Here is a 27,842-nt window from a genome sequence, read left to right as displayed (position 1 = left end):
ATGGCTGCTAAATGGCATTGGCACTTGGATTGGAACCGGTGCCCTGGTCAGATGAAATGAAAATTGAACTCTCGAGTGCCTATTCAGTAATCTGGCCCTGGATGTAAGGTAACACTTCTCATAACTTGTTGATATACAATTTATTGATTGACTATGTTCCATGCATCACTTTAAAAAAATTGAGTATGACAATTGGAAATTCGGTAAAGAATATTTTTTGCAATAAGAATTTGCACTTAATTGAAATGGCTGGTTAAAAATATATATATGTGCAAGATAGCCAAGTAATCAGGGGAAGTATGGTATACTATCCAAAAACTGACAAAGACCCAATTCTGTAACACATCTGAACACATGCGCAGAGGGGAACGGGGCCTGCAGCCTTCTGTAGAATGTACCTCTTGTCATTCCTCTGTATTGGTCCAGGATGTTGACACTACTAGATCGACTGGCGAGAACGCGCTCTCGCATTGTCCTCTCTGCGCGCTCCCGTGCCACCTTCAGTTCCAGTAGTTTCAAATCAAATCAAATCAAATTGTATTTGTCACATACACATGGTTAGCAGATGTGCGAGTGTAGCGAAATGCTTGTGCTTCTAGTTCCGACAATGCAGTGATAACCAACAAGTAAAACTAACAATTCCAAAACTACTGTCTTATACACAGTGTAAGGGGATAAGGAATATGTTTTCTTTCTGGCTTTGAGTTATTTCCAAACGAAATACTGCATAGTCGTCGTCTACGAGTTTACATATATCTGCCACGGCTGTATTTGCTAGCTCCTCCATGATGGAGGCTATTTGAGTGTGAAAAACCATATAGTTAGCCATTGTTAGCAGCTAGCTAGCGTTACCTAGATAACATATATCAACCAAGTCTCCCAGCGCGAATTAAAGACTACCTGAAGTAAGTATGTGATGCTGTGCAGTTAAATTAATCATATTTTGAGTTTCAGGGTGTTAATAAACGTCTAGATAACAATAAAAACGCTAACATCGAAATCGTTCTTGGTCCTTATTCGCTTCCGTTTACTTAAGAGAAAGGATCTTATTGGTTTGCGTCATAGGTGGAAGGGTATAATTAGATGAAAAATGTATGCGTGCTGTTATTTGATATACGGTACTGCTTATTACATTACACATCAAATATCCTATGATCAGTATTTTTTAAGCTGAGAGCTGACGTGTTTATGAAGAGCAGTGTGTTAGCAAGAATAGAGTAGAAAATAGCATGACTTTACCTCAGTAAGGTAAATATTCAATAGTTCTTGTTATAGTCTGACCAACTCAGTGGCCTTGTGGTTAGTGTCTGCCCAGAGATTGGAAGGTTGAGTTCAATCCCTGGCCGAGTCATACCAAAGACTGTAAAAATGGGCCCTGATGCGTCTAGGCTTGGCACTCCGCATTAAGGAGATAGATTAAGGCTAAGGCCCTGCAATAGACTGCGTCTTGTCCAGGGGGTGTACTTGTATGTCAAGCTGCCTCACACTACAGAAATAGGAGATGAGCTAAGGTTCATGCAAGGCTACTTACTTGTTATAGCCTATGTTTACCATCTCTCTAAAAACAGTTTTTTTTTTACAAATGACAAGTTAACAAAGCGTTACCCCAATACACTTAACATAACTATAATATAACAGCTAAAGAATGGTTCCTAGATATCATTTACATTTACATTTAAGTCATTTAGCAGACGCTCTTATCCAGAGCGACTTACAAATTGGTGCGTTCACCTTATGACATCCAGTGGAGCAGCCACTTTACAATAGTGCATCTAAATCATATCTGCTGCATACATCTCACACTGCTACGATTTCTTCCCGTTGTGGACACTCCTATGTCTATAAGGTTACTCGGGAAGGGGAAGCTCTTGTAACATAGTTTGCACATGAAGGGACTCTCCTTGAAGCAGCTGAGGAAGGTTAGACCCATGTCCCTTCTATGAACCCTTTCAGTAGGCATTAGACGGGACCCTGAAAGAGAAGACTATCACCAGAGGGGTCTCCCACCACTCCCTGTGAAGGCTGAATCCCAGGGTGACCTGCTCTGTTCAGCATGGATACTGTGGTGTTTGTATCATGGGAACAAGATGGTCTATCAGCCACAGGTCCTGCTTCATCCCTGCACTGAGACTGTGAAGAGAAGGGTCTGGGCTGCAGACTGGATCCTTGACTGGAGTCTCTCTGATGACCACCTGTCCACTGGTTGTGTTCTATGTAATGGTTGTGGTGGACTTCGGCTCCGAACTTCTGCTTGCCTCCAGAAAAAATGTGTGCCCGGACAGCCGAAAAAACACTCACTGATGTCCAAAACTAACAAAAACGTCACCAAATGTCATAATAATATATTCACAAACTCTACCGAACTGTTTCGGGTGGGAAGCATGCGGGCACTTTCAGCCTGGTGGGCTAGGCAACTGTCTACCAACTCAGGCAGGTGCCTGCAATCTAAGCAGGGTAGGAGACTGCAGACCTGCAATGGGGCAGTTAACTTAGGGCCTAGCATGGCAGGGGGGCCCTAAACCTGGCGGGATAGGAAGCTGCACACCTAATAAGGCAGGGGGCTGAGATCCGTGAAGGAGACTGAAAACTTGACTGCAAAGCAAACGTTGGGCTTAGCAAGGTAGGGTGCCTAGGGCCTGAAAGAGCAGCAAACTTAGGGGCTACTAGTGCAGGAGGCTGTGGACCTAGAACAGCAGAGGACTGAGAGCCTAGCACTAAGACAGGAGTCCAGGAACCTAAGTCAGAACAGTGTAAACCTGCAACTTGGGCCAGAGACTGAAGACTGGGTACGGCCAGAAACTGAGAGCCTACCAAGAGAGCCTTTTTTCTGCGTCAGGGAGACTAGTCATGATCGAGGGAAAGATGAACGGAGCGAAGTACAGAGAGATCCTTGATGAAAACCTGCTTCAGAGCACTCAGGACCTCAGACTGGGGTGAAGGTTCACCTTCCAAAAGGACAACGACCCTATGCACACTGCCAAGACAACGCAGGAGTGGCTTCGGGACAAGTCTCTAAATGTCCTTGAGTGGCCCAGCCAGAGCCCGCACTTGAACCCGATCAAACATCTCTGGTGAGACCAGAAAATAGCTGTGCAGCAACGCTCCCTATCCAACCGGACAGAGGTTGAGAGGATCTGCAGAGAAAAATGGGAGAAACTTCCCCAATACAGGTGTGCTAAGCTTGTAGTATCATACTCAAGAAGACTCGAGATTGTAATCGCTGCAAAAGGTGCTTCAACAAAGTACTGAGTCAAGGGTCTCAATACTTTATATATGTAAATGTGATTTCAGTATTTTTATTCTCAATAAACTGGAAAAAAATGTTGCTTTGTCATTATGGGGTATTGTGTGTAGATTGTTTTCTCTCAATTTAATCCATTTTAGAATAAAGCTGTATCTTGGACTTCCGGGTTGGAGCGAGTGGTCGCATCGGCACTTCGCTCCCGCGGGTAGTATAACTTTTTCATTACATTTCATTATATTTCATTATAGCACAACGGTTTGATTTGTCTAATCTTAGCAATTTCTTCTCAGCTAGCTACATAGCCGTCTTTGTATCAAAGATAATTGCGTAATTATCGTATTTCGCCGTCCTAACGTAGTCTTCACTAGCCAGCTAGCTAACGTCCACTGATTAGCTGCACTGGGAAAACTATTACACTCAACTGAACGACTTGATTAGTGTAGTGTTAGCTAGCTACATAGCTGTCTTTGCTGTCTTCGTATCTTCGTATCCAAGATAATTGTGTTGTTTAGGTTTAGAGTGTGTAGTCTTAGAGTGATTATCTTAATTTACCGAGGTTAGCTAGCCAGCTATTTGTCGTCCTTAACGTAGGAGACTCTGCTAGCTAGCCAACGCTAGCCAACGTCTTCTGAATAGAACTCAACAACCCGGTCGCATTCACAGGTAGTATCACATTTTCACTTCATTTCATTACAGTACAACGGTTTGATTTGTTTGATCGTAGCTAGCTACATAGCTAGCTACATAGCCGTCTTTGTATCAAAGATAATTGTGTAGTCTAGAGCGATTTTCTAGGTTAGCTAGCCAGCCATTGTCGCTCTTTTAACGCAACGTAACGTAAACAACACTGCTAGCTAGCCAGCTAGCCCCCGAATAGCAACACTGCAGAAACTATTACACTCAACGGAACGACTTGATTAGTGTAGTGTCAACAACGCACCCACTGCCAGCTAGCCTACTTCAGCAGTACTGTATCATTTTAATCATTTTAGTCAATAAGATTCTTGCTACGTAGCTTAACTTTCTGAACATTCGAGACATGTAGTCCACTTGTCATTCCAATCTCCTTTGCATTAGCGTAGCCTCTTCTGTAGCCTGTCAACTATGTGTCTGTTTATCCCTGTTCTCTCCTCTCTGCACAGACCATACAAACGCTCCACACCGCGTGGCCGCGGCCACCCTACTCTGGTGGTCCCAGCGCGCACGACCCACATGGAGTTCCAGGTCTCCGGTAGCCTCTGGAACTGCCAATCTGCGGTCAACAAGGCAGAGTTCATCTCAGCCTATGCCTCCCTCCAGTCCCTCGACTTCTTGGCACTGACGGAAACATGGATCACCACAGACAACACTGCTACTCCTACTGCTCTCTCTTCGTCCGCCCACGTGTTCTCGCACACCCCGAGAGCTTCTGGTCAGCGGGGTGGTGGCACCGGGATCCTCATCTCTCCCAAGTGGTCATTCTCTCTTTCTTCCCTTACCCATCTGTCTATCGCCTCCTTTGAATTCCATGCTATCACAGTTACCAGCCCTTTCAAGCTTAACATCCTTATCATTTATCGCCCTCCAGGTTCCCTCGGAGAGTTCATCAATGAGCTTGATGCCTTGATAAGCTCCTTTCCTGAGGACGGCTCACCTCTCACAGTTCTGGGCGACTTTAACCTCCCCACGTCTACCTTTGACTCTTTCCTCTCTGCCTCCTTCTTTCCACTCCTCTCCTCTTTTGACCTCACCCTCTCACCTTCCCCCTACTCACAAGGCAGGCAATACGCTCGACCTCATCTTTACTAGATGCTGTTCTTCCACTAACCTCATTGCAACTCCCCTCCAAGTCTCCGACCACTACCTTGTATCCTTTTCCCTCTCGCTCTCATCCAACACCTCCCACACTGCCCCTACTCGGATGGTATCGCGCCGTCCCAACCTTCGCTCTCTCTCTCCCGCTACTCTCTCCTCTTCCATCCTATCATCTCTTCCCTCCGCTCAAACCTTCTCCAACCTATCTCCTGATTCTGCCTCCTCAACCCTCCTCTCCTCCCTCTCTGCATCCTTTGACTCTCTATGTCCCCTATCCTCCAGGCCGGCTCGGTCCTCCCCTCCCGCTCCGTGGCTCGATGACTCATTGCGAGCTCACAGAACAGGGCTCCGGGCAGCCGAGCGGAAATGGAGGAAAACTCGCCTCCCTGCGGACCTGGCATCCTTTCACTCCCTCCTCTCTACATTTTCCTCCTCTGTCTCTGCTGCTAAAGCCACTTTCTACCACGCTAAATTCCAAGCATCTGCCTCTAACCCTAGGAAGCTCTTTGCCACCTTCTCCTCCCTCCTGAATCCTCCTCCCCCTCCCCCCTCCTCCCTCTCTGCAGATGACTTCGTCAACCATTTTGAAAAGAAGGTCGACGACATCCGATCCTCGTTTGCTAAGTCAAACGACACCGCTGGTTCTGCTCACACTGCCCTACCCTGTGCTCTGACCTCTTTCTCCCCTCTCTCTCCAGATGAAATCTCGCGTCTTGTGACGGCCGGCCGCCCAACAACCTGCCCGCTTGACCCTATCCCCTCCTCTCTTCTCCAGACCATTTCCGGAGACCTTCTCCCTTACCTCACCTCGCTCATCAACTCATCCCTGACCGCTGGCTACGTCCCTTCCGTCTTCAAGAGAGCGAGAGTTGCACCCCTTCTGAAAAAACCTACACTCGATCCCTCCGATGTCAACAATTACAGACCAGTATCCCTTCTTTCTTTTCTCTCCAAAACTCTTGAACGTGCCGTCCTTGGCCAGCTCTCCCGCTATCTCTCTCTGAATGACCTTCTTGATCCAAATCAGTCAGGTTTCAAGACTAGTCATTCAACTGAGACTGCTCTCCTCTGTATCACGGAGGCGCTCCGCACGGCTAAAGCTAACTCTCTCTCCTCTGCTCTCATCCTTCTAGATCTATCGGCTGCCTTCGATACTGTGAACCATCAGATCCTCCTCTCCACCCTCTCCGAGTTGGGCATTTCCGGCGCGGCCCACGCTTGGATTGCGTCCTACCTGACAGGCCGCTCCTACCAGGTGGCGTGGCGAGAATCTGTCTCCTCACCACGCGCTCTCACCACTGGTGTCCCCCAGGGCTCTGTTCTTGGCCCTCTCCTATTCTCGCTATACACCAAGTCACTTGGCTCTGTCATAACCTCACATGGTCTCTCCTATCATTGCTATGCAGACGACACACAATTAATCTTCTCCTTTCCCCCTTCTGACGACCAGGTGGCGAATCGCATCTCTGCATGTCTGGCAGACATATCAGTGTGGATGACGGATCACCACCTCAAGCTGAACCTCGGCAAGACGGAGCTGCTCTTCCTCCCGGGGAAGGACTGCCCGTTCCATGATCTCGCCATCACGGTTGACAACTCCATTGTGTCCTCCTCCCAGAGCGCCAAGAACCTTGGCGTGATCCTGGACAACACCCTGTCGTTCTCAACCAACATCAAGGCGGTGGCCCGTTCCTGTAGGTTCATGCTCTACAACATCCGCAGAGTACGACCCTGCCTCATACAGGAAGCGGCGCAGGTTCTAATCCAGGCACTTGTCATCTCCCGTCTGGATTACTGCAACTCGCTGTTGGCTGGGCTCCCTGCCTGTGCCATTAAACCCCTTCAACTCATCCAGAACGCCGCAGCCCGTCTGGTGTTCAACCTTCCCAAGTTCTCTCACGTCACCCCGCTCCTCCGTTCTCTCCACTGGCTTCCAGTTGAAGCTCGCATCCGCTACAAGACCATGGTGCTTGCCTACGGAGCTGTGAGGGGAACGGTACCTCAGTACCTCCAGGCTCTGATCAGGCCCTACACCCAAACAAGGGCACTGCGTTCATCCACCTCTGGCCTGCTCGCCTCCCTACCACTGAGGAAGTACAGCTCCCGCTCAGCCCAGTCAAAACTGTTCGCTGCGCTGGCCCCCCAATGGTGGAACAAACTCCCTCACGACGCCAGGACAGCGGAGTCAATCACCACCTTCCGGAGACACCTGAAACCCCACCTCTTTAAGGAATACCTAGGATAGGATGAGTAATCCCTCTCACCCCCCTTTAAGATTAGATGCACTATTGTAAAGTGACTGTTCCACTGGATGTCATAAGGTGAATGCACCAATTTGTAAGTCGCTCTGGATAAGAGCGTCTGCTAAATGACTTAAATGTAATGTAAATGTAACAAAATGCAGAAAAAGTCAAGGGTTCTGAATACTCTTTGAATGCACTGTAAATGTAAGTCCATTATAATTTCTACAGTTTAGATTTGTCATTTTTATGTATATCGAGTTCGTTTCTCCCCAACCTAAGAAAATGATATAAAAAATGTTCCCTAGAGTATGCCCTCCTGATCTCTTCTCTTTTACAGGGCAGGTCCTCGTAGTCCCTCAGCAGCTCCCAGTTGGTGAGGGAGGTCACTACCTGACCAATGGTTGACTGTGTGATGAGAGAGGTGTGTAAGACCTCGCAGCTCATCTTCTTCTGGGACTCAATGGCTTCGTCCGTGTGTTGTGGGTGGTGACAACAGCCTCATGGCTTTGCAGGGCAGGATAACTCATCTGCCTCCTGGGTGCAGAATTTTATTCTGTTTTGGGCACAGGATTTAATTATGTTTTGGGTAATGGAACATCTTAACCGTAGCCGAGTCAAATTCCGGCGAAACAAAGGACCATGTAAAAACGTCCATTCAAGTGCGTCCAGTTTGCTGGAATGGCCTTTTCTTTTTTTATACATGTGTATTGGTTATAAAGCGCTGCCTGGTGTTTTAAGAATATGGTGAGATCAGATGTGATGTATACTAAAGAGTCTCAATAAATGAAAAGTCCCATTTTGTGTTTATTAAACAAACCCTTTTTAAATACACCATATAAAATCCACACATGCACATCAACTAAAAATCTGAATGACCTTCATAAACTGCATTCATTTACTCATTAAAAATATTGTGGGAAAAATATTCTGTACTTGAACATCATATATCCTACACAGTGCAAACACTATGAAACAGACCTTTCATGCTTAGATATCACACGTCTGTCTTGATTCAATATTCTACCCAGGAATATTCAACACTGAAATTTGCTACTCTCTTTATTCCAAATGCATCTGTGGATCTTTTCTGCTGACACCAATTAACATTAATCTTTGTCTTTAATGCAGGGTTTGATCTAAATGTCAGAAACTATTGTGTGGAATGGTTAATTTCTAGGTCAATCCGTGGAATGTTTTTTTTCTGCTGGTGTATCCTCTGAGAACCCCTTCTCGTAGCGCGTACAGGCGAACGGCCTTTCTCCCGTATGGACTTATAAGTGCATGTTCAGTTGGTGTTGGTGGGAGAACCTCTTCTCACACTAGGGGGTTGTTGTTTTCTCCCCTGTGTGGACCCTCTGGTGCCTCTTCAGGTTGCCAGCCTGGGCAAAGCTCATGTGACACTGGGTACAGCTGAAGGGTTTTACCCCTGTGTGGACTCTCTGGTGCCTCTTCAGGTCACCAGCCTGGGTGAAGCGCATATGACACTGGGTACAGCTGAATGGTTTCTCCCCTGTGTGGACCCTCTGGTGGATCTCCACCTTCTGGGAGCTGCTGAAGCCTTTGTTACAGAACATGCAGAGGAACCGTTTCTCTTTACTATTTCCTGATGTGGCTCCCCCTCCCTGTGCTTTGGCCCTTTGATCCTTTGAGTTCAATACCTGATCGAAAAGGTATTGTGAATCGGAAGATGCCATCGGCGTGGACAGTGGGTCGCAATCCCTGAGCGTGTGTAAAGGGGAGTGGGTTGCGACAGTTAGATTGGTCTCTAAGCTTTTTCTGTAGTCTAAGAAGTCATTGGTGTTGCCCTGTGAGTGTCCTTCTCCAAAGCGAGTCTCATCTGCATTCCATGTCAGAGGAGAGTCACCCTCCACTTTCACAGTCACCTCATCTATGACTATAACCTCCCCTTTCTTATCTAGGGACCCTTCAGAGTATACACTACTACTGTGCTGGTTCCAGTCCCCTCTCATTGGATTAGTCTGCGTATCTAAGCCGACAGGCATGTCACCATGTATCATCTCTGTAGTGTATGAACAAGACGGATCATTGCCAATCTGTAACGTGTCTCCTAAGTCCTGATGGGACAGATCCATCCTCGGGCTCGGGTTACCATCAAGTAAATATTCTGAGTGGAGAGCGGGACAGCCCAGTCGCCCCTGACCCATTAAATTCTTGGTGTCGATCCCTGACTTGAGGACGGCATTCAGCGTTCCACCGACCTTCGTGATGCTGCGTCGGGTCTTTGGCGCCGCTGGGGCGGTGGTGGGGTCCTCCGTGGCTACAGGGGGCACTCCAGCCTGGATGTGCTCTCCTTCAGATCTCTCCAGCTTGACCCCAGGACCTGCAGACTGACACAAGAAGGGGGGGGGGGGGGTTGACGGTTTAATTTTTTTATTTATTTAACCTTTATTTAGGTAGGCAAGTCATAGTACAAATTCTTATTTACAATGATGGCCTACCCCGGCCAAACCCGGGTGACGCTGGGCCAATTGTGCGCCGCCCTATGAGACTCCCAATCATGGCCGGATGTCATTCAGCCTGGATTCGAACCAGGGACTGTAATAACACTTCTTGCACTGAGATGCAGTGCCTTATACCGCTGTGCCACTCGGGAGTAGAATTGGGTAACAATGTCATAGAGAAGTCACACAAGCTCCCTTATGGTAGATAAATGAGGATGTACATGTAAGCAAGTGAATAGCTGATGGGAGCTTTCTGAAATGTACTGTAATTTTGATTTAATACTATTACACTAACCTCTATGATGATAACTTGCTGGGTTGAGGTTCCACTCCCCTCATCAACAGTGATTGGTTGGTCATCGCTCCATGTATTGTGTCCTGCTGGCTTCACAAAGCTCATGTGGCCTCCAGTGAGGTGTAATTCACCCAAGAGAGTGATTGGGGGAAAAGAGGTGATTAGGTTAGCTACTGTCAATGTTCAACGCTATATTGCAAGTAATCAGGGGAATTAGGCTATTTCATACTATCCAAAAACTAACCAAGACCCAATTCTGGTTAAACATATGTGGTTAACACAAAGTTACATATGTAGAGGGTAAGGGGGCGACAGGCCACGCAGTCTCATGCAAAATGTACCTCTTGCAATTCCTCTGTATCGGTCGAGGATCTTGACACTACTGAAACGACTGGCGATGACACGCTCTCGCATTGTCCTTTCTGCGCGCTCCCGTGCAACCTTCTTCAGTTCCAGTAGTTGTAGTTTCCTCCGCAATGCCCTGTTTTCTTTCTGGCTTTGAGTTATTTCCAAACGAAACACTGCATAGTCGTCGTCTACGAGTTTACAGATCTCTGCCACGGCTGCATTCGCTAGAACCTCCATAATGGAGGCTATTTGAGTGTGAAAAACCATAGCCATTGTTAGGTAACTTTAGCTACTAGCTAGTTAGCGTTACCTAGATAACATCTATCAACCAAGTCCTGTCTCCAAAGCGAATTAAATAATACCTGGGGTAAGTTTGTGATGCTATGCAGTTAAATGAGTCATATTTTGAGTTGCAGGGTATTAATAAACGTCTGAATGACAACAAAAACGCAAACGTGGAAATAGTTTTTGGTCACGGCTTACTTCTGTTTACGTCGTCTTCTTTGAGGTTTTATCGACGGACTACACAAAAATGGTGTATTGTTGCCACCTACTGGGTGTGTTCAAACTGGGAGGTTTTAAAGGGATAGTAAATGCAAAATCAATATTTGTGTCAAATTACCTTTAGCTTCCTTGAAGCATCTGAAGGCCCATGGTGACAGAATCCACAATAATACATTGTTGTACATATGGCTACAGCCTGGAGTTAGCATATTATAGGGTGTCCACCCACTAAACGCACTGACGTGATGAAATTTCACTTATGTTATAAAATTTACCAAGACAAATCTGATTATTCTTGTTCTATCTCGCTCAGTGGGGTCTGTAACATATCATTATATCCGCCATCAATAAAAGACAATACTGTGCAGCCGTCTTCATTGACCTGGCCATGGCCTTCGACTCTGTCAAGCACCGTATTCTTATCGGCAGACTCAACAGCCTTGGTTTCTCTAATGACTGCCTCATCTGGTTCACTAACTACTTCTCAGATAGAGTTCAGTGTGTCAAATCGAAGGGCCTGTTGTCCGGACCTCTGACAGTGTCAGGGTTCAATTCTCGGGCCGATTCTTTTCTCTGAATAGATCAATGATGTCGCTCTTACTGTGAGTGATTCTTTGATCCACCTCTTCTTTGGACACTGTGTTAACAAACCTCCAAACGAGGTTCAACGCCATACAACACTCCTTCCGTGGCCTCCAACTGCTCTTAAATGCAAGTAAAACTAAAAACATGCTCTTCGCCCGATCACTGCCTGCACCCGTCCGCCTGACTAGCATCACTACTCTGGACGGTTCTGACTTAGAATATGTGGACAACTATAAATACCTAGGTGTCTGGCTAGACTGTAAACTCTCCTTCCAGACTCACATTAAGCATCTCCAATCCAAAATGAAATCTAGAATCAGCTTCCTATTTCGCTACATAAGCCTCCTTCAACTCATGCTGCCAAACTTACCCTCGTAAAACGGACGATCTTACCGATCCTTTACTTAGGCGATGTCATTTACAAATTAGCCTTCAACACTCTACTCAGAAAATTGGATGCAGTCCATCCGTTTTGTCACCAAAGCCCCATATACTACCCACCACAGCGACCTGTATGTTCTCGTTGGCTGGTCCTCGCTACATATTTGTCGCCAAACCCACTGGCTCCAGGTCATCTATAAGTCTTTGCTAGGTATAGCAGCACCCACGCACAGCACGGGCTCCAGCAGGTATATTTCACTGGTCATCCCCAAAGCCAACACCTACTTTGGACACCTTTCCTTCCAGTTCTCTGCTGCCAATGACTGGAGCAAATGGCAAAAATCACTGAAGTCAGAGACGTATTTTGTGTGTTCTCTACTTTAACAATTCATCCATAGATACAAGGGGAAACCTAGTTGGTTTCTAGTGATCTCTCCTTGTTCAGTCATCTTCTGTGGATTTTACAGCTGAAGTCAGAAATTTACATACACCTTAGCCAAGTACATTTAAACTCAGTTTTTCACAATTCCTGACATTTAATCCTAGTAAAAAATGTCCTGTCTTAGGTCAGTTAGGATCACCACTTCATTTTAAGAATGTGAAATGTCAGAATAATATTAGAGTGATTTATTTAATATTTTCTTTCTTTCATCACATTCCCAGTGGGTCAGAAGTTTACATACACTCAGCTCTGTCCTCCTGGTGTAACTGAGTCAGGTTTGAAGGCCTCCTTGCTCGGCACACACTTTTTCAGTTCTACCCACAAATTTCCTATAGGGTTGAGTTCAGGGCTTAATGATAGCCACTCTTAATGATAGCCACTCCAATACCTTGACTTTGTTGTCCTTAAGCCGTTTTTCCACAACTTTGGAAGTATGCTTGGGGTCATTGTCCATTTGGAAGACCCATTTGCGACTAAGCTTTAATTTCCTGACTGATGTCTTGCAATGTTGCTTCAATATATCCACAATTTTCCATCCTCATGATGCCATCTATTTTGTGAAGTGCACCAGTCCCTCGTACAGCAAAGCACCCCCAAAACATGAAATTCGGCTTGTCACCAAAAGCACTCACAAACTTCTACAGATGCACAATCGAGAGCATCCTGTCGGGCTGTATCACCGCCTGGTACGGCAACTGCTCCGCCCACAACCGTAAGGCTCTCCAGAGGGTAGTGGGGTCTGCACAACGCATCACCGGGGGCAAACTACCTGCCCTCCAGGACACCTACACCACCCAATGTCACAGGAAGGCCATAAAGATCATCAAGGACAACAACCACCCGAGCCACTGCCTGTTCACCCCGCTATCATCCAGAAGGCGAGGTCAGTACAGGTGCATCAAAGCTGGGACCGAGAGACTGAAAAACAGCTTCTATCTAAAGGCCATCAAACTGTTAAACAGCCACCACTAACATTGAGTGGCTGCTGCCAACACACTGACTCAACTCCAGCCACTTTTAATAATGGGAATTGATGTAAAATATATCACTAGCCACTTTAAACAATGCTACTTAATATAATGTTTAGATACCCTACATTATTCATCTCATATGTACGTATATACTGTACTCTATCATCTACTGCATCCTTATGTAATACATGTATCACTAGCCACTTTAACTATGCCACTCTGTTTACATACTCATCTCATATGTATATACTGCACTCAATACCATCTACTGTATCTTGCCTATGCCGCTCTGTACCATCACTCATTCATATATCTTTATGTACATATTCTTTATCCCCTTACACTTGTGTCTATAAGGTAGTAGTCTTGGAATTGTTAGCTAGATTACTTGTTGGTTATTACTGCATTGTCGGAACTAGAAGCACAAGCATTTCGCTACACTCGCACTAACATCTGCTAACCATGTGTATGTGACAAATAAATTGATTTGATTTTGATTTGATGCTGCCACCTCTGTGCTTCACGGTTGGGATGCTGTTCTTCGCCTTGCAAGCCTCCCCCTTTTTCCTCCTAAGATAACGATGGTCATTATGGCCTAACAGTTCTATTTTTGTTGCAAGATCGAATCCCTGAGCTGACAAGGTAAAACATCTGTTGTTCTGCCCCTGAACAAGGCAGTTAACCCACTGTTCCCAGGCCGTCATTGAAAATAATAATTTGTTCTAAACTGACTTGCCTTGTTGAATAAAGGTAAATAAAATAATATAGGATTTGTTTTACTGTGGATATACTTTTGTAACTGTTTCCTCCAGAATTTTCACAAGGTCCTTTGCTGTTCTGGGATTGATTTGCACTTTTCGCACCAAAATATGTTCATCTCTAGGAGACAGGACGCGTCTCCTTCCTGAGTGGTATGAACGCTGCGTGGTCCCATGGTGTTTACACCTGCTGACTATTGTTTGTACAGATGAACGTGGTACCTTCAGTCGTTTGGAAATTGCTCCCAAGGATGAACCAGACTTGTGGAGGTCTAAAATTATTTTTCTGAGGTCTTGGCTGATTTCTTTAGATTTTCCTATGATGTCAAGCAAAGAGACACTGAGTTTGAAGGTAGGCCTTGAAATACATCCACAGGCACACCTCCAATTGACTCAAATTATGTCAATTAGCCTATCAGAAGCTTCTAAAGCCATGACATAATTTTCTGGAATTTTCCAAGCTTTTTAAAGGCACAGTCAACTCAGTGTATGTAAACTTCTGACCCACTGGAATTGTTAATGTGAATTATAAGTGAAATAATCTGTCTGTAAACAATTGTAGGAAAAATTACTTGTGTCATGTACAAACTAGATGTCCTAACAGACTTGCCAAAACTATAGTTTGATAATAACAAGAAATTTGTGGAGTGGTTGAAAAACAAGTTTTAATGACTCCAACTGAAGTGTATGTAAACTTCAGACTTAAACTGTATCTTCCTCACTAACTTTAAGCATCAGCTGTCAAAGCAGCTTACCGATCGCTGCAGCTGTACACATCCCATCTGTAAATAGCCCATCCAACCAACTACCTACCTCATCCCCATATTAGTTTTTCTGCTCTTTTGCACACCAGTATTTCTACTTGCACATCCTCATCTGCACACTTATCACTCCAGTGTAAATTGCTAAATTGTAATTACTTTGCCACTATTGGCCTATTTATTGCCTTACCTCCTTACTTCATTTGCACACACTGTATCCATATTTTTCTATTGTGTTATTGACTGTATGTTTGTTTATTCCATGTGTAACTCTGTGTTTTTTGTCGCACTGCATTGCTTTATTTTGGCCAGGTCGCAGTTGTAAATGAGAACTTTTTCTCAGCTGGTCTACCTGGTTAAATAAAGATGAAATAAAATAAATAACAAATGTACATTTCGGAAACGTAAAACGTCCAATAATAAACAGCACGCTCTGTTGACAGCAGTGCCGCTTCTTGCAGTGACTTTTGAGGAATTAACATGACAAGCTGAATTTATTGTGAAAAGCGTTTACTAAAATGAGAATGTCTCAAAATTGATATCTATCTTAACTCTATATTGTTTTATGTCCTTCGGATTTGAAAAGAAAGAAATTCAGTCCTTTGGATTCTAAAAGAAAGAATTCAATAGGTGAGCCTGTCAGTTTGTCACAATTCTTCATAGCATCCAGCCTAGCTGACACAATGCTATTTTCAAGATATTTTTAGCTTTTTTTTTCTCTGGCCTCCATTGATTTAGTCACCCTAATCTTGGCCATTTTACAAGGGCAAAAGCTCCAATAACTTTTAAAAAGATTACGATAGAGAAATTAGGTTTGGACCATTGGTTTTCTTAGAGTACACAATTATCACAACACAGAGGATGTAATATGGCATTTTCCCCCTAGATTGGCTTCCCTGTTGATTTTACCCACGCACCGCTACTGCAATTCAGGAAGTGATTCTATTTTTTTTTAAATGTAACCTTTTGTCATGAGTAGCTTCTCCATCAGTTTATTAATTAGTCTGTATATAAAGGATCTCACAGGATAGCACACATATCACAGCTGTACTTGGTTTGGGAGACACTCCACATAAAAAAAACAAGGACAGACAAACTCTTCTCCGTCATGTCATTTACCACACGATTCATTCCTCAGTAGAGCAATGTCGAATTCTTCCAAGACTCCAAAAATGACTCATTTTGACAGGTGGCACATCAATGCAAGACACATTATATTAATAAATTTGGTTGAGACACGCCTTTTGTGATCAGCAGAAACACACTACATGGAAACGGATTCACCAAGTCTGGCATAGGCCTACATTTGTTTTTCCAAAAAAAGCAGGAATATCAGATAAAATGGGATATGATTAGAACTAGACATTTTCCACAATTTTTTCTCCTTTTCCCATTCTTTTGGACAAAAATCCACTCATCCTTTTTTCAACCGCCATCCGATTCAAGTTCCACATCCGCTTCCACCTTGTCGCCTAGCCGCACCCACTTCTGTTTACACTGAAGAGAAAGTATCTTATTGGTTGGCGTCATAGCTCAAAGGGTGTAATTAAATGAACAAGTTATTGACACTGTTCTTTGAAATAAGGTACTGCTTATTACATTACACATCAAATCTCCTATGATCAGTATCTTTCACTTGTTTAGCAAGAATGGAGTAGAAAATAATAATTACTTTAATCCATCTACATCACCTCAGTAAGGTCAATATTAAACTGTCCTTTATTCTAGCCTAGTCTCTCTAAAAACAGGTACACAAGCCTATTTTAAATGACAAGTTAACTACATAATTCATAAAACCTTGTTAATTACCCTCTTATCCAAAGAAACTTCACATGATAACTATAATACAGTGGGGCAAAAAATATTTAGTCAGCCACCAATTGTGCAAGTTCTCCCACTTAAAAAGATGAGGCCTGTAGTTTATCATAGGTACACTTCAACTATGACAGACAAAATGAGAAAAAAAATCCAGAAAATTACATTGTAGAATTTTTAATGAATTTATTTGCAAATTATGGTGGAAAATAAGTATTTGGTCAATAACAAAAGTGTATCTCAATACTTTGTTACATACGCTTTGTTGGCAATGACAGAGGTCAAATGATTTCTGTAAGTCTTCACAAGGTTTTCACAGACTGTTGCTGCTATTTTGGCCCATTCCTCCATGCAGATCTCCTCTAGAGCAGTGATGTTTTGGGGCTGTTGCTGGGCAACATGAACTTTCAACTCCCTCAAAAGATTTTCTATGGGGTTGAGATCTGGAGACTGGCTAGGCCACTCCAGGACCTTAATGCTTCTTACGAAGCCACTCTTTCGTTGTCCGGACGGTGTGTTTGGGATCATTTTCATGCTGAAAGACCCAGTCACGTTTCATCTTCAATGCCCTTGCAGATGGAAGGAGGTTTCACTCAAAATCTCACGATACATGGCCCCATTCATTCTTTCCTTTACAAGGATCAGTCGTCCTGGTCCCTTTGCAGAAAAACAGCCCCAAAGCATGATGTTTCCACCCCCATGCTTCACAGTAGGTATGGTGTTCTTTGGATGAAACTCAGCATTCTTTGCCCTCCAAACACGACGAGTTGAGTTTTTACCAAAAAGTTATATTTTGGAGTCACCTGACCATATGACATTCTCCCAATCTTCTTCTGGATCATCTAAATGCTCTCTAGCAAACTTCAGACGGGCCTGGACATGTACTGGCTTAAGCAGGGGGACACGTCTGGCACTGCAGGATTAGAGTCCCTGGCGGCGTAGTGTGTTACTGATGGTAGGCTTTGTTACTTTGGTCCCAGCTCTCTGCAGGTCATTCACTAGGTCCCCCCGTGTGGTTCTGGGATTTTTGCTCACCGTTCTTGTGATCATTTTCACCCACGGGGTGAAATCTTGCGTGGAGCTCCAGATCAAGGGAGATTATCAGTGGTCTTGTATGTCTTCCATTTCCTAATAATTGCTCCCGCAGTTGATTTCTTCAAACCAAGCTGCTTACCTATTGCAGATTCAGTCTTCCCAGCCTGGTGCAGGTCTACAATTTTGTTTCTGGTGTGCTTTGACAGCTCTTTGGTTTTGGCCATAGTGGAGTTTGGAGTGTGACTGTTTGAGGTTGTGGACAGGTGTCTTTTATACTGATAACAAGTTCAAACAGGTGCCATTAATACAGTTAACGAGTGGAGGACAGAGGAGCCTCTTAAAGAAGAAGTTACAGGTCTGTGAGAGCCAGAAATCTTGCTTGTTTGTAGGTGACCAAATACTTATTTTCCACCATAATTTGCTAATAATTCTTTAAAAATCCTACGATGTGATTTTCTGGATTTTTTTCTCTCCATTTTGTCTGTCATAGTTGAAGCGTACCTATGATGAAAATTACAGGCCTCTCTCATCTTTTTAAGTGGGAGAACATACACAATTGGTGGCTGACTAAATACTTTTTTGCCCCACTGTATGTCAGCTAAAGAATGGTTCCCAGATATCCTCTGTGTACATCTGAAGACAAACTGCTACGATTTCTCCCCATTGTGGACACTCCTATGTCTGATAATGTTACTCAGTTTGCACTTGAAGGGCTTATCCTTAGTGTGAACGGTCTGGTGCTTCCTCACATGGTTCACCTCAGCAAAGTGCTTTACACACGTGGGGCAGGCATACGGCTTGTCGGTGTCCGTCCTAAGGCTCGACCTCCCATGATGTGACCCAATGACATCAGAGGAGGTAGAAGCAGGAGCCACGCTCAGGTGGTTAGTCTTTGAGCTCCCTCCTTGACCTCTAGTCATTGTTTGGGTGTTGTTGGCATTGTGTGCTTGCTGTGTTATAGGCTAGGTACCTCTTGTGGTGAATGCCCATCCTGACCCTGTCTGTATTGGTGGGGTAACTGAGGAAGGCTAGGCCCAGGCCTTGTATGTACCCAGTCACCAGGCATTAGACGGGACCCTGAAAGAGAAGACATACTTTATTTGTTTTCGACTTTTATTTAAGTGACAAATTCTGTATCACTCACTATACACTATACGTTGTCCGTGTGCATTTTCTCCTGGTGTATCCTGAGGTAGCTCCTCTCCGAGAAACTCTTTCCCCAGTGCGTACAGGCCTTTCCCCCGTGTGGACCTTCAGGTGTATCTTCAGATGGTGCTGGTGGGAGAACCTCTTCTCACACTGGGGGCAGCTGTAAGGCTTCTCCCCTGTGTGGACCCTCTGGTGCCTCTTCAGGTTGGACAATTGGGAGAAACTGGCCCGGCAAAGATGACAGCTGAACGGTTTCTCCCCTGTATGCATCCTCTGGTGGATCTCCACCTGTTTGGGGAAACTGAAGGCTTTCCCACAGAATGAACACGGGAAGCGCTTCTCTTTGCCACCAGATCTGCTGATAGCGTCTCTACTACTGTCATTTGTCAATGGGCTTGTGTAGCCTTTTTGTGTTGAGGCACTGGCATTGTCTGAGGTCTGGTTTAACATTAGGAGAGTGTGAGGAGGATGAAGGCCAGGGAGAGTCTGTGTTGTTGCAGGGTCCATGTTGCAGTTTATAGATCCTATAGAAGGCAGGCTGAAGGCAGCACCTGTTAGGGGGTTAAGCTGAGATGCCATCAGTCTCTCTGAATCACAACTATAGGAGCAGGACGGAGCATCGCTAGCAGAGTCTGTGTCTGTCCTCTTCTGCCACATACGGACACCTCCCCGTCCCTGCAGACCAAATCTACGCCTCGCCCTGGTCTCAGCCAGTCTGTTGTCATGGCGACTAAATTTGGTTGTTGTTTTGTGTTCGACTGTCTGTTTCTGGTTGTGGTTAAAGGTGTTGTTCCCCACTCCAGACTTGAGGACGCTGTCCCATCCACTGACCTCCACTATGTCACCTCTGGTCCTGGACTGGTCAGTGATGTTGTCCCCTGGGTCCTTGGCTGCACCAGTCTGGGAATCCAAGATGGCCACCCAGTCTCCACTACCAGCCTCCAGCCAACCACCTGCAAGAAGAGGTTACAAAATAGACTTTACAAACATGGCAGAGAATTCTACATATGCAGTTTTTTTTGTCAATTACCCGGAGAAGTTCATACAATATGTGTGTTTTTGTATGTAAACATAAGTTGTATTGATTTCATGAATGAATGAAGAAAAATATAAAATAATAGCCAGGTGCATCACTATTCCCATTGAAGATCTATTACTGTATGTTGGCTATATGTATTTCTCCCTTACCTTGCTCCCCCATCTTAAGTTCACTCAGCAAATCAATACTCTGTCGTCTATCTTCTATTGTCTCCTCTTTGACCAGCAACAGATCAGGCTTCCCATCCTCCATGTCTACTGACTAAGAGATACAGAGTGAGAGGATGTTGGATCAAGAAATCTGATATCAGCACCTTGCTATGGAGCATCTTCTGATTGGGCAATGAGGGATTGACACGAGTACTATGCAAGCATGTTAGTTGACGTGATACATTGCAAGCGAGTTATCAGCTTTCCTAACCAGTTATTTCCTAACCAGAGTTATCAGCAGGTGTCTTGATAATATAAAAGGGCAGCGAGTCAGTGGTTCCGGTGCCATAGACAGGAAATTGCTTTAGAGTTGTTGAAATAATGTATTGATATTTCTATATATATATATTTCTATATAAATAAATATATATATATATATATATAAAATCTAGACCTACATGCAACAGTATTCCCATGTTGGCCAGCACCTTTGACAATGATTTCACAAGGTTTAATTCACATGATATGCCTAAATACAACAACCACTAGGCTAATAAATATTCATACATTGAGTGCACAAAACATTATGAATACTTGCCCTTTCCATGACAGACTGACCAGGGGAAAGCTATGATCCCTTATTGATGTCATTTGTTAAATCCACTTCAATCAGATGAAGGGGAGGAGACATGTTAAAAAAAAATAATAATAATTTAAAAAAACATTTTAAAGCCTTGAGACATGGATTGTGTATGTGTGCCATTCAGAGGGTGAATGGGCAAGACAAAATATTTAAGTGACTTAAAAGGGGTACTGTGTGTATCAAGTATGGTCTTCCACCAAAAGGACATCCAGCCAACTTGACACAACTGATGGAAGCATTGGAGTCAAGATGGGTCAGTATCCCTGAGGAACACTTTCGATACCTTGTTGAGTCCATGCCCTGACAAATTGAGGCTGTTCTGAGGGCAAAACTCAATATTGGGAAGCTGTTCTTAATGTTTTGTACACAGTGTATTTTTCATAGATGGAGAAATAGCCGTAGATGGAGAGAAATAGCATCACGGACAAGTTCAGTCACAAAGTATAAAATCTCTATCTAACCGGTATCTTTTGATTAGATTGTCATTATCATATGTTTTTTTTTTTATCCTCAAATGTGTGTGCTTATCATTGTCTCAATGCAGCCATCTTCTGGCAACTTCTAACTGGTTAGGATATCCCTTGAGCGCTCTTAAATACACCTTGATATAGGAATGGTGATAACCAGCTCTTACTCCTATGTGTAAAATTAGGACCAAATTTGCAAAACTGAAATTTCAGGCAGTTGGATAACTACGGGCCCTGGTCCCTACCTGTCTACATAGTGTTCTTTGAGGAAAATATCATGATTATTCGAAAGCAAATTACGGACTCCTCTTTAAATCTGCGTATTCCTTCAAAGATCAGTTGTCCTGAGTCTGCACAACTCTGCCAGGACCTAGGATCAAGAGAGACACTCAAGTGTTTCAGTGCCTTGCGAAAGTATTCTGCCCCCTTGAACTTTGCAATCTTGTGCCACATTTCAGGCTTCAAACATAAAGATATAAAACTGTATTTTTTTGTGAAGAATCAACAACAAGTGGGACACAATCATGAAGTGGAACGACATTTATTGGATATTTCAAACTTTTTTAACAAATCAAAAACTGAAAGATTGGGCGTTCAAAATTATTCAGCCCCTTTACTTTCAGTGCAGCAAACTCTCTCCAGAAGTTCAGTGAGGATCTCTGAATGATCCAATGTTGACCTAAATGACTAATGATGATAAATGCAATCCACCTGTGTGTAATCAAGTCTCCGTATAAATGCACCTGCACTGTGATAGTCTCAGAGGTCCATTAAAAGCGCAGAGAGCATCATGAAGAACAAGGAACACACCAGGCAGGTCCGAGATACTGTTGTGAAGAAGTTTAAAGCCGGATTTGGATACAAAAAGATTTCCCAAGCTTTAAACATCCCAAGGAGCACTGTGCAAGCGATAATATTGAAATGGAAGGAGTATCAGACCACTGCAAATCTACCAAGACCTGGCCGTCCCTCTAAACTTTCAGCTCATACAAGGAGAAGACTGAACAGAGATGCAGCCAAGAGGCCCATGATAACTCTGGATGAACTGCAGAGATCTACAGCTGAGGTGGGAGACTCTGTCCATAGGACAACAATCAGTCGTATATTGCACAAATCTGGCCTTTATGGAAGAGTGGCAAGAAGAAAGCCATTTCTTAAAGATATCCATAAAAAGTGTCGTTTAAAGTTTGCCACAAGCCACCTGGGAGACACACCAAACATGTGGAAGAAGGTGCTCTGGTCAGATGAAACCAAAATTGAACTTTTTGGCAACAATGCAAAACGTTATGTTTGGCGTAAAAGCAACACAGCTCATCACCCTGAACACACCATCCCCACTGTCAAACATGGTGGTGGCAGCATCATGGTTTGGACCTGCTTTTCTTCATCAGGGACAGGGAAGATGGTTAAAATTGATGGGAAGATGGATGGAGCCAAATACAGGACCATTCTGGAAGAAAACCTGATGGAGTCTGCAAAAGACCTGAGACTGGGACGGAGATTTGTCTTCCAACAAGACAATGATCCAAAACATAAAGCAAAATCTACAATGGAATGGTTCAAAAATAAACATATCCAGGTGTTAGAATGGCCAAGTCAAAGTCCAGACCTGAATCCAATCGAGAATCTGTGGAAAGAACTGAAAACTGCTGTTCACAAATGCTCTCCATCCAACCTCACTGAGCTCGAGCTGTTTTGCAAGGAGGAATGGGAAAAAATGTCAGTCTCTCGATGTGCAAAACTGATAGAGACATACCCCAAGTGACTTACAGCTGTAATCGCAGCAAAAGGTGGCGCTACAAAGTATTAACTTAAGGGGGCTGAATAATTTTGCACGCCCAATTTTTCAGTTTTTGATTTGTTAAAAAAGTTTGAAATATCCAATAAATGTTGTTCCACTTCATGATTGTGTCCCACTTGTTGATTCTTCACAAAAAAAATATAGTTTTATATCTTTATGTTTGAAGCCTGAAATGTGGCAAAAGATCGCAAAGTTCAAGGGGGCCGAATACTTTCGCAAGGCACTGTATATCATTTGACACAATGATGAAAATAATCATGGCCTTTAAACCTTCAAGCTGCATACTGGACCCTATTCCAACTAAACTACTGAAAGAGCTGCTTCCTGTGCTTGGCCCTACTATGTTGGACATAAACGGCTCTCTATCCACCGGATGTGTACCAAACTACTTTCCGGCTACCCGGATAAAGCACAAAATAAACTTCAGTTAGTGCTAAATACGGCTGCTAGAATCCTGACTAGAACCAAACAATTTGATAATATTACTCCAGTGCTAGCCTCCCTACACTGGCTTCCTGTCAAGGCAAGGGCTGATTTCAAGGTTTTCCTGCTAACCTATAAAGCATTACATGGGCTTGCTCCTACCTATCTCTCTGATTTGGTCCTGCCGTATATACCTACACGTACTCTACGGTCACAGAACGCAGGCCTCCTAATTGTCCCTAGAATTTCTAAGCAAACAGCTGGAGGCAGGGCTTTCTCCTATAGAGCTCCATTTTTATGGAATGGTCTGCCTACCCATGTGAGAGACGCAAACTCGGTCTCAACCTTTAAGTCTTTACTGAAGACTCATCTCTTCAGTGGGTCATATGATTGAGTGTAGTCTGGCCCAGGAGTGTGAAGGTGAACGGAAAGGCTCTGGAGTGTCTCCTGACCCCTCCTGTCTCAGCCTCCAGTATTTATGCTGCAGTACTTTGTGTTGAGGGGCTAGGGTCAGTTTGTTATATCTGGAGTACATCTCCTGTCCTATTCGGTGTCCTCTGTGAATTTAAGTGTGCTCTCTCTCTAATTCTCTCTTTCTCTCTCTCGGAGGACCTGAGCCCTAGGACCATGCCTCAGGACTAACTGACATTATGACTCCTTGCTGTCCCCAGTCCACCTGGCCGTGCTGCTGCTCCAGTTTCAACTGTTCTGCCTTATTATTATTGGACCATGCTGGTCATTTATGAACATTTGAACATCTTGGCCATGTTCTGTTATAATCTCCACCTGGCACAGTCAGAAGAGGACTGGCCACCCCACATAGCCTGGTTCCTCTCTCGGTTTCTTCCTAGGTTTTGGCCTTTCTAGGGAGTTTTTCCAAGCCACTGTGCTTCTACACCTGCATTGCTTGCTGTTTGGGGTTTTAGGCTGGGTTTCTGTACAGCACTTTGAGATATCAGCTGATGTAAGAAGGGCAATATAAATACATTTGATTTGATTTGGAGCAACGAACCGCCCTTGCTGTCTCTTCCTGGCCGGTTTCCCTCTTTCCACTGGGATTCTCTGCCTCTAACCCTATAACAGGGGCTGAGTCACTGGCTTACTGGTGCTCTTTCATGCCGTCCCGAGGAGGGGTGCGTCACTTGAGTGGGTTGAGTCACTGATGTGATCTTCCTGTCTGGGTTTGGCGCCCCCCCTTGGGTTGTGCCGTGGCAGAGATCTTTGTAGGCTATACTCGTCCTTGTCTCAGGTTGGTAAGTTGGTGGTTGAAGATATCCCTCTAGTGGTGTGGGGGCTGTGCTTTGGCAAAGTGGGTGGGGTTATATCCTTCCTGTTTGGCCCTGTCCGGGGGTATCATCGGATGGGGCCACAGTGTGTCCTGACCCCTCCTGTCTCAGCCTCCAGTATTTATGCTGCAGTAGTTTATGTGTCGGGGGGCTAGGGTCAGTTTGTTATATCTGGAGTACTTCTCCTATCTTATCCGGTATCCTGTGTGAATTTAAGTATGCTCTCTAATTCTCTCTCTCTTTCTTTCTCTCTTGGAGGACCTGACCCCTAGGACCATGCCTCAAGACTACCTGGCATGATGACTCCTTGCTGTCCCCAGTCCACCTGGCTGTGCTGCCGCTCCAGTTTCAACTGTTCTGCCTGTGGCTATGGAATCCTGACCTGTTCTCCGGACGTGCTACCTTTCCCAGACCTATTATTTGACCATGCTGGTCATTTATGAACATTTGAACATCTTGGCCATGTTCTGTTATAATCTCCACCCGGCACAGCCAGAAGAGGACTGGCCACCCCTCATAGCCTGGTTCCTCTCTAGGTTTCTTCCTAGGTTCTGGCCTTTCTTGGGAGTTTTTCCTAGCCAACGTTCTTCAACACCTGCATTGCTTGCTGTTTGGGGTTTTAGGCTGGGTTTCTGTACAGCACTTTGAGATATCAGCCGATGTACAAAGGGCTATATAAATACATTTGATTTGTTATTATTATGATCTAAAAGGCTAAACTGATCCTAGATCAGCACTCCTACTCTGAGAAGCTATGTGGATACGGGCCCTGACCTAATACCATTCAGACAGTAGGTCACAGTGGGCTAACCTCAGTGAGACTGTGTGTGGTCCTATGCTGCTCAGCTGGTTCCTCTGTGGGTTCAGGAGGAGGTGTAGTCTGGTTGTCATCCATGACTATGGCCTCCTCAGGGTTCCCCAGACCCTCCTCACACCCCTCCTCCTTCACCAGCAGCACCTCTGGACCCTCCTCCTCCTGGAAGAGACAGGTGATACAGATTACACTGACATACACTCCCTCTGGTACGTACACACACACAGTTGCACACACGTATAATAAACACACTTTCAGCAAGTGGAGACCATACTTACGAACATTAGAACAGGTTTAAGTTCAAGGTTAAGTTTAAGCATCAGCCAATTCAAATCATTGACATAGTGGCACGTGAGCAAAGGCTACATGTCAGCTGTTTCCATTACATAAGCTTGCAAATTTATCCCTACACTAACCTACTACGCTAATCAGCTGGTCGCTTAAACTTAACCTTTAACTTTTCTAATTTTTGCAAGTATGGCCCGGAGTGTTTAACGTTTGAGTCCTATACTATAATTACAGAATGACTTCATTGTTGTTAAACCCATCATGGTGGACATATGATGTGGGTAAAAATAAGTCAGGTATGATGAGTCAAAATTCACCATCAGTAGGTGTTTGTTAGTGTAATAGACTATATAGGGTGTTTGTTAGGGTGTTTGTTAGTGTTTGTTAGTGTAATAGACTATATAGGGTGTTTGTTAGCGTAATAGTCTGTAGCTCAGTTGGTAGAGCATGGCGCTTGTAACGCCAGGGTAGTGGGTTCGATTCCCGGGACCACCCATAACGCAGAATGTATGCAACACATGACTGTAAGTCAGGAAGAGGGCTGGAGAAGCTTCTTGGATAAACTGCTGATGACGTCTGCTAAATGGCATATATTAGGGTGTTTGTTAGTGTAATAGACTATATAGGGTGTTTGTTAGTGTAATAGACTATATAGGGTGTTTGTTAGTGTAATAGACTACAGGGTGTTTGTTAGCGTAATAGACGACAGGGTGTTTGTTAGTGTAAGACTATATTGGGTGTTTGTTAGTGTAATAGACTATATAGGGTGTTTGTTAGCATAATAGACGACAGGGTGTATTCGGTCATGTTTCCGGTCACCTTTCCCTGGTTAAAAGCAGTGGTTCGCGCTTCCAGTTTCGTGCGAATGCTGCCATCAATCCACGGTTTCTGGTTTGGGAATGTTTTAATCGTTGCTGTGGGTATAACATCGCCGATGCACTTTCTAAAGAACTCGCTCAGCGTATTCGTCAATGTTGTTGTTGGACACAATGCGGAACATATCCCAATCCACGTGATCAAAGCAGTCTTGAAGCGTGGAATCAGATTGGTCGGACCAGCGTTGAACAGACCTGAGCGTGGGAGCTTCTTGTTTTAGTTTCTGTCTGTAGGCTGGAAGCAACAAAATGGAGTCGTGGTCAGCTTTTCCGAAAGGAGGGCGTGGAGGGCTTTATATGCATCGCGGAAGTTAGAATAACAATGAGTTTTGGGTTTTACCAGCCCTGGTAGCACAATCGATATGCTGATAGAATTTAGGGAGTCTTGTTTTCAGATTAGCCTTGTTAAAATCCTCAGCAACAATGAATGCAGCCTCCGCCAGCAGCACACCACCCTGCATACCACTGCTGGCTTTCTTCTGAAGCTAAGCAGGGTTGGTACTGGTCAGTTCCTGGATGGGAGACCAGATGCTGCTGGAAGTGGTGTTGGAGGGCCAGTAGGAGGCACTCTTTCCTCTGGTCTAAAAAAATATCCCAATGCCCCAGGGCAGTGATTGGGACACTGCCATGTGTAGGGTGCCGTCTTTCGGATGGGACGTTAAACGGGTGTCCTGACTCTCTGAGGTCATTAAAGAACCCATGGCACTTATCATAAGAGTAGGGGTGTTAACCCCGGTGTCCTGGCTAAATTCCCAATCTGGTCACCTAATAATCCCCAGTTTACAATTGGCTCATTCATCCCCCTCCTCTCCCCTGTAACTATTCCCCAGGTCGTTGCTGCAAATGAGAACGTGTTCTCAGTCAACTTACCTGGTAAAATAACGAATAAATAAAATCAGCATATGTGGTTTCCAGTTTACATAGAGTCAAATAAAGTTAGTTCAGGGCCGTCGATGTGTCTGCTTGGGGGGGAATATATACGGCTGTGATTATAATCAAAGAGAATTCACTTGGTAGATAATGCGGTCGACATTTGATTGTGAGGAATTATAAGTCAGGTGAACAGAAGGACTTGAGTTCCTGTATGCTGTTATGATCACACCACGTCTCGTTATTCATAAGGCATATCCCGCCCCTCTTCTTACCAGAAAGATGCTTGATTGTGTCGACACAATGCGTGAAGAAACCAGCTGGCTGCATCGACTCCGTTAGCGTCACTCGAGTGAGCCATGTTTTCTTGAAGCAAAGAACGCTCGTCTCTGATGTCTCT

General features: G+C 44.5%; 1 protein-coding gene across 1 annotated transcript in view; it reads right to left on the bottom strand.

Moving 5' to 3' along the window:
• LOC124001628 (zinc finger protein 8-like) overlaps window positions 1–27,842 on the bottom strand; it is a 43,062-nt gene that overhangs the window by 7,082 nt on the left and 8,138 nt on the right. Inside the window, exons 4-9 of the mRNA XM_046308595.1 lie at window positions 25,407–25,571; window positions 19,976–20,087; window positions 18,795–19,740; window positions 18,609–18,715; window positions 10,039–10,148; window positions 9,501–9,629 (exon numbers count right to left, since the gene is read on the bottom strand). Coding sequence (XP_046164551.1) covers window positions 18,694–18,715; window positions 18,795–19,740; window positions 19,976–20,087; window positions 25,407–25,571 — 1,245 coding nt within the window. The 3' untranslated portion in view covers window positions 9,501–9,629; window positions 10,039–10,148; window positions 18,609–18,693. The remainder of the gene's footprint in view (window positions 1–9,500; window positions 9,630–10,038; window positions 10,149–18,608; window positions 18,716–18,794; window positions 19,741–19,975; window positions 20,088–25,406; window positions 25,572–27,842) is intronic.

Source organism: Oncorhynchus gorbuscha, linkage group LG17 (genome assembly GCF_021184085.1).
Source record: "Oncorhynchus gorbuscha isolate QuinsamMale2020 ecotype Even-year linkage group LG17, OgorEven_v1.0, whole genome shotgun sequence".
Lineage (NCBI taxonomy): Eukaryota > Metazoa > Chordata > Actinopteri > Salmoniformes > Salmonidae > Oncorhynchus > Oncorhynchus gorbuscha.
The sequence above is the reverse complement of the archived record's forward strand: the minus strand, read 5'-3'. Positions and strand labels throughout refer to the sequence as shown.